Source organism: Oryzias melastigma, linkage group LG7 (assembly GCF_002922805.2).
Source record: "Oryzias melastigma strain HK-1 linkage group LG7, ASM292280v2, whole genome shotgun sequence".
Taxonomy (NCBI): Eukaryota; Metazoa; Chordata; class Actinopteri; order Beloniformes; family Adrianichthyidae; genus Oryzias; species Oryzias melastigma.
This window is the reverse complement of record NC_050518.1, coordinates 6,908,294-6,919,260: the sequence shown is the minus strand read 5'-3', so window position 1 is coordinate 6,919,260 and position 10,967 is coordinate 6,908,294. Positions and strand designations below refer to the sequence as shown.

The window sequence follows — 10,967 nt, the reverse complement described above, 5'->3', positions numbered from 1 at the left end:
CTGCTGCTTTGGTTCTTATTTGCTTTGTAGATTTTTGAAGCAGTAATTTTATTTTATCTGCAGGAATCAGAACTCTCCATCTCACAGTTTATTTTATATTTAAATGTTATGATGAATCAAATATGGTCTAACCTTTAAGCAAACACTAGATATTTATTAAAGAGCTGCACAAACCAATAAATGTTATTACAAGGCTTTATTTTGAAATGATAAAAATGCAGTGAAACATGTTTTTCTCCATAACCATGACTTTAATTCTTGCCACATGAAACTTTGTTAAACATGTAGATCTTAAATGAATTATTCGTTTTATTTCTGGGTTATGCGTATAAACTAAAACCACATACTGAGACTAAATGAGACAAAACAGCAGCAACAAGTTTTTTTGTACTAGCAGGAAATTAAATCTGAAGTTTTAGTCCACTTCCTCTATGGTTGGACCTTGAGAGCTCCCTCCTGTTTGGCCGCTGAAGCTTCCGGATGGTGCTGCTCCTTGGTATAACTTTGTCACAATAGGCCTGCATACCTTCTCCAGCTCCTTCTGCTGATGCTCGTACTCATCCTTCTCTGCCAGCTGGTTGTTCTCCAGCCAGGAAATAGTCTGGTTGCATTTGTCAACGACGACTTTTTTGTCCTCCTCACTGATCTTCCCTTTAAGGTTCTCATCCTCCACGCTGCTTTTCATGTTGTAGGCGTAGGATTCCAGTGCGTTCTTTGCTGCCACCTTCTCTCTTTGGAGCTCATCTTCAGCCTTGTACTTTTCTGCATCCTGCACCATCCGCTCTATGTCCTCTTTGCTGAGGCGTCCCTTATCGTTGGTGATGGTGATTTTGTTTTCTTTGCCGGTGCTTTTGTCGACGGCGGACACGTTTAGAATGCCGTTTGCATCGATGTCGAACGTCACCTCCACCTGCGGCACTCCTCTGGGAGCAGGGGGGATGCCGGTGAGGTCAAACTTCCCAAGGAGATTGTTGTCCTTCGTCATGGCTCTTTCACCTTCATACACCTGGATCAGCACTCCCGGTTGGTTGTCAGAGTATGTGGAGAAGATCTGAGTCTGCTTTGTAGGAATTGTGGTGTTTCGCTTGATAAGAGGGGTCATAACCCCACCTGCAGTTTCAATGCCCAGAGAAAGAGGAGTCACGTCCAGCAGCAGTAGATCCTGGACGTTTTCGGAGGTGTCACCCATGAGGATAGCAGCCTGGACTGCTGCACCATAGGCCACTGCTTCATCTGGGTTGATGCTTTTGTTCAATTCTCTCCCATTGAAGAAATCTTGTAAGAGCTTCTGGATTTTGGGAATTCTTGTAGAGCCACCAACTAAGACAACTTCATGAATCTTAGACTTGTCCAGTTTGGCATCCTGCAGGGCCTTCTCAACTGGTTCCAGTGTCCCCCTGAAGAGGTCAGAGTTGAGCTCCTCAAAACGTGCCCGTGTGATTGAGGTGTAAAAGTCAATGCCCTCAAACAGAGAGTCGATCTCAATGCTGGCCTGTGAGCTGGAGGACAAGGTCCTCTTTGCTCTCTCACACGCCGTTCTCAGTCTCCTCACCGCCCTCTTGTTCTGGCTAATGTCTTTTTTGTGTTTTCTTTTAAATTCCTCCACAAAGTGGTTCACCATCCGATTGTCAAAGTCCTCTCCACCGAGGTGGGTGTCTCCTGATGTGGCTTTAACTTCAAAGATGCCATCCTCAATGGTCAGGATAGACACATCAAATGTGCCCCCGCCAAGATCAAAAATGAGCACATTTTGCTCCCCTCTCTTCCCTTTGTCCAGGCCGTATGCAATAGCTGCTGCTGTAGGTTCATTAATAATCCTCATGACATTCAGTCCAGCAATCACCCCCGCATCTTTGGTGGCTTGTCTCTGTGAGTCATTGAAATAGGCTGGTACTGTGATGACTACATTTGACACTCTCTGTCCCAGGTAGGCCTCTGCAATCTCCTTCATTTTAACAAGAACCATTGAGGAAATCTCCTCAGGGTAGAAGGCTTTAGTCTCCCCCTTGTAGTCCACCTGGACTTTGGGCTTTCCGTTATCATTGATCACCTTGAAAGGCCAGAGTTTCATGTCGGACTGCACGATTGGGTCATTGAAGTTTCTTCCAATGAGTCGTTTGGCATCAAACACTGTGTTTGTGGGGTTCATGGCAACTTGATTCTTGGCAGCATCTCCAATGAGCCTTTCTGTGTCAGTGAAAGCCACATAACTGGGGGTGGTCCTGTTGCCTTGATCGTTGGCAATGATTTCCACTTTGCCATGCTGAAAAACCCCAACGCAAGAGTAGGTGGTGCCCAGATCAATGCCAACAGAAATTCCTTTTGCTGAAGCCATTTTTCCTTATTGTTCCTAGACAATCAGAGAAAACAAGACTTAAAATGGGTTTTTGTCAAATCCTTCAAAATCCCTCTTTAAAGTCCCACTCCAATCATCTTTTGATCTATTTTAAAAGTGTTCACAGTGGTCTATTAATCACAAATAAGGCAAATTTTCTTCTTAAAAATTACATATCTAGGACATAGTTTCTGCAGAGCGGCAGAAGTTTATAAGAAATTTGCCTTTGAGTTGTGGGAAGGACTGTTGGTGGGGAGTAAGCCCACCCCCATTTCCCATCACCCATCTGTTTACATCAGGGGTGCCCAAACCTTTTTACTCAAAGGGCCAAAATCTAAATGGGATCCCAGCCTGCAGACCAAACAATATTTTTTTGCATGTCATGAAATAAATGGAAAAAAATAAGAATATGGTTTGATTTATTTTGATTCTGTATTCATTAAGGTAACACACATTAGTATGAATACAAAGTAACATTTGTTTCTGAAACCTTTAATAGCAAGGCCTCACTGGCCATTGTTAATTAAAACAATTTTAGAGCAAGCTAAAGAACTTTCTCCCAATGAAAACAGTTAATTGGAATCCTAATGAGAGAGCTGGTCTTTTACTTTATCTGTTTGCCACTGCTGTCGTCGCTCCATCTTAGCTAGCTGAAAAAGGCAGCTAAAAGCATCAGAAGTGATCGTGAAGGCTCATGGGAATTTCTAACACACACACATATATATATATATATATATATATATATAAGAAGAAGGAACATGAGAAAGTGGGGAAACTGAAAAAATACCAGGGATTAAGAGAGGAACTGGAGAAAGCTTGGAAGGTGAAAGTGACTGTGGTGCCGTTGCTAACTGGATCATTTGGGGCTGTAACCTCCAAACTGGAGGAGTGGCTACAGCAGATCCCTGGAAAGACCTCAGACATCTCAGTCCAGAAAAGCGTAGTGCTGTTCCTAGCACTGTGCTATTATGTTATCTGTATTTGTGCTTATATGTTATTTTGGCCTTGGTTCACCCTGAAGCCTTTTGCTTCACTTTTGCGTTATTGATTGGTTTGTTAAACTTTTTATGGAGACATTTGTTGTGTTTTTGTTACACATTTCTTCTTTAATTTACCTCATGTTAGGCCCCAGATCCCTAGACCAAATGGGGCGCAACAATATACTGTGTTTCCTTAATGAATAAAAATAATTAAATGAAACAATATTCTTACTTTTTTTTCCTGTTTTTCATGACATCTAAAGGGTAAATGACTGGTTGTGGTTTGTTGATACCAAAGGTATGCAGTATTTTATTGCTTTTGATATTTCAAAGAGCTGGTTATTTTAACAAATGATTGCTATTGTTTCTGTATATTTTTTAAATAAAGTTATGTTTAACTCTGTAAATGGTGGACAACATAGGAACTATCAATTAACCGGGAGCCAGCTCGGACAAGGAAAACGTAGACTTACATGGATCTAGTCATCTACAATGGATACATCGGAATAGAGGGGAGCAGGAAGTCTGGGGCCTGCCGGTTGTAGTACCTATGTTACATCTACAAGCTTTTTCCAACTGCTTTTTTTATCTGCTTGATTCACAACAATTTGAATAAAAATATATCCAGCAATCCAATTTTGGGCCTAATTTTCTTTTTATGTGCCCTCATTGTGAGAAAAATGATTCAAGAACATGTTAAAAACACAATTTTCATTGGAGTGGGTCTTTAAGGATCTACAACTGCACTACATCTACATATAAAACCCTCCAATCACACGCTTCAAATTGTATTGAAAGTTTCTATAAACAAAATCAGAATATAACATAAATCTGTCACACCATTCAGCCATTATAGAAATATTAGTTTTAAATTAAGAACATATTTGTACTTACTTTTAGCTCTCAATCCTCCAGTTCCTAAGAAGTGTTGAGAAAGTGTTTCTTCCGCATCAAGCTCTGCCTTCAGGCTCTGAAATCCATGCCGGGACTGACTCAGACCCCTGCTTATATAGTTACAACCCCCGTTCCAGAACCCTCGCGGCCCCCACCCCCGTTTCAAACGGAGTGACCAAACTGTTAATATTAGAAACGAATACAGCTGGCCTGGAGCGCGACGGCTGGTGAATATTCCAGAGGGACAACATTTTATCTGTCAGGCAGGGAAAACAAGGAGGAGAATGTAGGAGAAAAGGCACTTTCAGGGATATTCTGACTACTTTTTATTGCAGAAGCAAAACTCTTTTTACAAATAATTCCCTCAGATAAAAAGACTTGCTTTATTGCTGATTTAATACAAATGTTTACATACAGAGTTTATACTTCTGTCATTTTGAACACGAGATTAAGGTCATTTGCTGGATTAAAATATCTGAGGGGCCAATTATGGGCCACAAGTAAATGTAATATTTGTTTCTAAACACACAGCTTATACATTAAAGTTAGTTACAAGCAGAGGCAGGAAGACATAAGATGAAGCACAAAAAATAGAGCTTACACGGTTTGATTAATTTAATTAAGGTCAGTGATGATGTTTTATGCTGTACATCTCTGATTCAGAAGTTGGGATTCTGTGTTAACTTTAAATTGCAACAAAAATCATAAATGTTTTTTTATTTGAAAATGTATTTTATATTGGATTCAAGGCTACAAAAGGTGACAAATATGGAATTTAACACACACCACATCGCAATTTTACACTGTGAGGACACATTTATCCCTTTAGCTTTGATTTTTATGAATATCCCAGCTTTTCTATGTTTATTAAATATTTTAAAATGAAAATACAGTTAGCCAAAAACCTTCTGATATTTTTGTTATGTTTGGATCAAATCCGTTAGATCGCATTTCTGTTTATGAATGATTGTTGCAATATATTGCAGAGATGTATTTTACAGAATATCCCTACTTCTTTGAAGACAGAGTAGTAAATTATAGAACAAAAAGGCACATTCATACAGTAGCATGACCTTAAGAGGCATTATCCAGTCAAAAGGCTTTGAAGACACTCACATCGGTGTGGAATCCGAGTGTGCAAATGGAAACTTGGTAACACATGAAAGAGGCTGCAGTAGTACAGAAATGCAGCTCTGGCTTGAGCTTTTTCAGACTTCCTTTTTTGGTTTGTAAAAATTCCTTGTTATTAACATGCTGTATGCTATGGCGTAACATCATTTTAGACTGACACCTGCAGCTTCACATGCAAAGTGTGTTAGGTTGTTGTGAGACACACACAGGTGATTACATTTTCTAAAAATGACGCCATGCTAGTTACATAGTTGGAAAAAAAAAACTGGATGCTACAATCCACAACACTGAAAATGATGTGCAGCTTGCTTTGGCTCAGCTTGAACCCCGCCAAAAGGAATGTACTCATAAACTCTTAATGCCACAGCAAATAAAAATCTTAAAATGTCTCTTGGGTTTCGTACATACAGCCATTATTTGGCACTGTGCGTCAAGAGAGTAAACAAACCAATCAACAGTTCTGTGATCTAGTAACAGCAACTTAGCAAACACACGAAATGCATGCAAGAAGGCTTTTTAAAACACATCAGACAGTGTTAGTTGATTATATGCTTTCTCTCTCTTTATATATATTACTCTAACTCTCTTTCTATATATATATAACTCTATTACATGAGGTGCTATCAATAAGTTACATTCAGCATTAGGTAAAATATTTCATCCACTTTGTAGCATTTTAGAAAATAAAACATCTTTGTTTAACACAGGACCGCTGTGCTCCAAGTAGCAGAGATCCTCGTTAATACCTGTGACCAAAAGACAGTGTTATTACACACACATGCAGGTTTCTAACGTGTGTTCAGGCTCAAACCTCTATGACACCAACCTGTAATAATTAGGCTTGAAAGGCCCGTTTTTGTGGAGGCCCATGTACTTGGCCTGCTCGTCGGACAGCTCGGTCAGGTGGGCGTCAAAGTTTGGCAGGTGCAAACTGGCCACGTATTCATCTAAGGTACACAAAGCAGAAGTAACCTAACTATGGTTTACCAAAGAGACATAGGAGTAAACACCAACATTAGTACTAGCAGACTCTTACCCATTTTCTTGGGGAGGAGATAAACGTCTTGTTTGTAGCGTCCTTCTGGAGCGTTAAACAACTCGATCAAGGCCAGGGCCTACAAAACACAGCATGCACAATGACTACAAGTCTCAAGAGAGGGACAAAAAGCTGATTGTTTACTGAGGATTTTCTAACCTGAGTAGTAGCAGTAATAGATAAGACAAACGTAGGCACTGTGGAGCAGCTCAGATTCAACAGGCGACCCTGAAGATTAGAAAATGTAGATGAGGAGAGGGCAGATTTCAACAAAACAACATAAACAAGTGATATGAAGAGTTATACACATTTTGTTAATCAGTTAAACAGACAGTTGTAAGATTGAGTTTTTGACTTGTATAGCATTACCTCTGCAAGCAGAATAACCCTTTTCCCGTCAGGCCAGATGATGTGGTCCACCTGAGAACGAACCCTCTCCCAGGTCAGTTCAGGGCTGCGCAGACTGGCCTGAAGACGCATGAAGCAAAAACTCATCAAATATAAGATAAGTGAAGATTGTTTAAGTAGTCAAAAAGTAAGGTTAGCACGTTGAACTCTTCACTGAGCCACAGAACCTTTAGACTCAAGCTGCTGTCAGAGAAAGCAGATAAAAATGTTTATGTTGGTGTTAAGCTTAAGAGTGACCTTCACAAGAACGCCAGTATCTGAGGTTTGACGTCAGAACAAACAATCCTTCATTCTATCTTCATTGTCTGTGAGTTACAGTTTTGGTTGATTAAAGTAAAAAAGTTAATTTTATCCAAAAAGTCTTGAATGACTAAGGCAGAAAATTACTCTTTATGTCTAAACTGTGAGAAGTCTTTTAATCCACAGGATTTCAGCTCAATCCCAAAGCTTTTGTTCTAGGTACAGTAGAAATTCTGAAAGAGAGGCTTTCCCTCACATACTCAAAGATGCACAAACAGAAGTTACCACATCAATCTCAGTGTTGGAGTGTCCCATATTGCAGACGATGCAGCCGTTCTTCATGCGATCAAGCTGCTCTCTGGAGACAACGTTCTTGTTGCCTGTTTTTTCAAGAGAAAAAAACATATTAGAGAATGTGAAATCACTCTCAAATGTTGTGTCAAGAAATGCTGTAGATGTTTCCAGAGACTTATACAATCATTTATTTATTGTTTTTGCATTCTGGGAAATCATTAAAGCAGAAGTAATGGATGACACTGGGGGAGCAGTACCAGTGCATGTTATCACCACGTCCATCTGCCGAATGACCTCGCTCAGCTTGACCACTCGGAACCCGTCCATGCTGTGTGAACACACAAATATTTGGATTGATCTAATTGAAAACAGACCAATGACACTCTGCTGACTTGGCATTAAAGCATCACACATGTTTTGGTTGAGTTGTGCTGATGACGGTGACTCACCATGCCTGCAAAGCACAAATAGGGTCAATCTCAGTGATGCACACGATGGCGCCGAGGGCCTTCAGAGCAGCACAACAGCCTTTCCCCACCTACACGCAAAGAGACCCAGCCATGAAAAGGGCAGCAGCAGCAGGGAAAATGCAATTGTTCCAACTGAAGTGAGAATTTTTTTAAACTAAAGAATGAGTCACCTCTCCATAACCACACACAACCACTTGTTTCCCTCCAAACATTATGTCTGTCGTCCTCTTCAAGCTAACAAAAACAAGTAAAAGAGTACACCCTCATTATTTTGGACAGAGAAAATGAACTAGAAGAGTTATCTGCATAAAGTGCTATGGTTTTGTCATTATTTCTGCTCACCCATCCAGGATAGATTCGCGGCAGCAGTAAAGGTTGTCAAATTTCTGCTTGGTAACGGAGTCGTTCACGTTCATCGCAGGGACACACAGCTTACCAGCCTTAGACAACTGGTACAGTCTGGGAGGACACAGGGGAAAACGTGTTCAGGCAGACGAGGGAACAGTACACAAGAAAAAGGGATGCACAGTTGGGCCGCACTTTTCCAAAGCACCTGGCTAACAAGCAGGGACATGTGGTGGGGGCAGTAATTGAAGCTCAGCCTCCCCTGACACCTCTGAAACAAATAACAATATCAACTCTATCAAGTAAAACTAAAATGAATGCATGTTTACGATTTGTAGACTCCAAAGTCCCCAAAATTGTCTGATGACTGGCTGATTTCAGACTGCATACCCCCCTGCCGTCCCACTGCCACCATCCGATTGTTAGAAATCGTCCAGTAGCAGCGCAGGCAATCGATGACGGCTGTTGGGGTGGGCCAGAGGCCCGGCAATGACCAGACATCAATCTGGCAATTCTAGCCACCTTGAGTCCTGCATATAAGTGGGGAGATGGCATTGATGCTGCACAAAACCTATGCTCTTCATCCAATGAAGACTCTTGTTTTAGTTGAACCACTTGGACCTTTATTTTTTTGTGTTCTGGGGCTTTGCCCTTGTTGGATTTCTTGGGAGGAATGTTGTCAAAAAATCTGTAAATTTACAAGAATTTAATGTGTGCTCAAAATCTGAGTTGTAAACAACCAGTGGTGTAGAATGGCCCACTTCTATACACCACCCAGGATACCGGCGGTTGGTAGCAATTGATATGGACGGCCGCCATATGGAGACATTTACACATCGTCCAACCAAAGCTGCTGCCGGCTGATGATCTGGTTGCTATCAACCTGTGGCTGCACAGCTGTCGCAAAATTTCGTAACAGTGTCATCCCCAGCCGACTAACTGGCGTCCACAGCCCTCCAACAGTTTTCAAAAATTGGGCAGCTGTATGAAATATTGAAGATTCTGCTGATGGCTCCCCATCACACGGTGGCAGTTGTATTTGTAACTGTAACTTAAAGGAAAAATTGATGAATTTGCACATTTCCTCATCTAATATTAAAAATTTTGAAGGGAAGCAACCACCTGAAATTCCTCACCACAGAAAGCAGAAATCCTAATGGAACAGGTTGATGTGTGGAGCATACCACTTCTGTTTCTCAGCAAGTTGCATATTTATTTTTTGCACAACGCAAGCAAATTTGTAATGCAACTTGACCTGTTTTATTCCATTGATCGTCCAATTAAAAAAAAAATAGGAGAGTTACCTCTTTTATAGTCTGCTTTGTCTGCAGACTTATAAGTTGATTTATAAAGTTTCTCAAAACTGGAAATTCAGTCAGAGCAGAATATGATAACTAATGGAAGACCAATACCAGAACTCAAAGGTTTCCTTCAAACTTTAGGACAAAAACTCCTGACTTATTCTTTCCAAACAGAGAGATTTACCAAAAACCTGGCTGTATGGATGTCCAGCAAGAAACCACCTCAACAGTTTCCTGCCATTTGTTTTCAAACTGTGAAGACACCTGGACAAATACAGGATGATATGACATAAAAAAATGTAACAAAATTTAAAATGACTGCTCACATTCATTGCCAGGTTGCTTAAAAACTTTTTGGAGCCTTAACAGTGGCGAATGAACACTGTTGTCACAATCAAAGCACAGATTTATGTTGTTTTGCAATATGTGTTTTTAAGAACTGCATGTAAAGTAAAGGAAGGTTTATATGGGCTCCAATGTTGTATGTGAGGACAGACGAGCTCCCGCTGGTGCAGCATATGTCTTGGGAGTGTTACAGAAATGCAAGTGTGTTAAAAAAGCTCATGGCTCAAACATGATGGAGCTGCCATGGTGGCATCAGAGTGTAACTGCATGCTGACCAAAATTAAGAGGGAGGGGCCTAAAGCCATGTTTTCTAACTGCTATACACACATTATCAACCAGGTGTATTCTATAAAATGTGTACCTGAAAACAACCTTTAAAAGAAAAAAAAAATTGAGGAACTAGAAGAATTTCGAAGTAATTCCGCAGATTGCACCTAGTTATTGGACCAGGTTGTGAAGCAATGTTTACCAAGAGCAGCATCGTGGAACACAAACTTCCAACTGCTGCAATAGTGTGCAAATAGATGTCTAATTTCTATTTTATATCTTACAAATAGTAGAAGTAGCAGTCGGTTTGATGTGAAAGTTCTCATTCTGTCCAAATGAGAGCTTGGTTTGACCACCCTGGGAAGCTAGCTTTCCTGCATTTGGTGGATCGTACAAATGTGCTTAAATGCTATGTTAAATGATATTAAACTGAAGAGCCTGTCTAAACATGTACGGTTGACCTATCAAGACTAAAGGCCGATCTTATCAGGTGCTACAGTTTACAAATCATAAGAAATGGATGTAGATCTCCTGGATCCTTTCTCAGATTTGTAGCCAAAAAAGATTTGATATAGACTATTCCAACTCAAGTCAGCTCCCACTAAACAAGCTAGAACAGCTTAAAAAAATGCCATTCTTAACAGACCGAAAACATTCAGAACACATCAAGGTCGACCTTCTTCTTTGGCTGCCATCTTTGCTGAGGTTAAGAGATTATTCAAATTTAATGAAAACAAGGACTTTTGCACTAAAGTGAGAGTCTTTTTTGATGTGAGGGATAGAGGCATGGACTTATGTCCAATAAAGAGGTAAAATCACAATCACAAAACAAAATAAAATTATCTATTTAAAACTATATTATTGTCTGATTGCTGAAAGCAATCAGAGTATGTTGTTGTAATTCTTTATTATATTTTATTA

The 10,967-nt window shown here is 40.3% G+C and overlaps 2 protein-coding genes across 3 annotated transcripts in view; both read right to left on the bottom strand.

The window, feature by feature from the left end:
- Positions 1 to 119: 119 nt before the first annotated feature.
- hspa1b (heat shock protein family A (Hsp70) member 1B) lies at positions 120 to 4,440 on the bottom strand. Its single transcript, XM_024292365.2, has 2 exons — positions 4,210 to 4,440; positions 120 to 2,350 (listed from the first exon to the last, which is right to left on the bottom strand). The coding sequence occupies exon 2, from the start codon at positions 2,333 to 2,335 to the stop codon at positions 416 to 418; it is 1,920 nt and encodes a 639-aa protein (XP_024148133.1). The 5' UTR covers positions 2,336 to 2,350; positions 4,210 to 4,440; the 3' UTR covers positions 120 to 415.
- Positions 4,441 to 4,511: 71 nt separating this feature from the next.
- ahcyl1 (adenosylhomocysteinase-like 1) overlaps positions 4,512 to 10,967 on the bottom strand; it is a 19,224-nt gene continuing 12,768 nt past the window's right edge. For both annotated transcript variants that reach the window (XM_024292368.2, XM_024292369.2), the window contains exons 8-17: positions 8,131 to 8,247; positions 7,959 to 8,022; positions 7,768 to 7,856; positions 7,576 to 7,646; positions 7,310 to 7,404; positions 6,746 to 6,844; positions 6,536 to 6,604; positions 6,377 to 6,455; positions 6,167 to 6,287; positions 4,512 to 6,086 (exon numbers count right to left, since the gene is read on the bottom strand). In XM_024292368.2, coding sequence (XP_024148136.1) covers positions 6,080 to 6,086; positions 6,167 to 6,287; positions 6,377 to 6,455; positions 6,536 to 6,604; positions 6,746 to 6,844; positions 7,310 to 7,404; positions 7,576 to 7,646; positions 7,768 to 7,856; positions 7,959 to 8,022; positions 8,131 to 8,247 — 811 coding nt within the window. In that variant the 3' untranslated portion in view covers positions 4,512 to 6,079. The remainder of the gene's footprint in view (positions 6,087 to 6,166; positions 6,288 to 6,376; positions 6,456 to 6,535; positions 6,605 to 6,745; positions 6,845 to 7,309; positions 7,405 to 7,575; positions 7,647 to 7,767; positions 7,857 to 7,958; positions 8,023 to 8,130; positions 8,248 to 10,967) is intronic.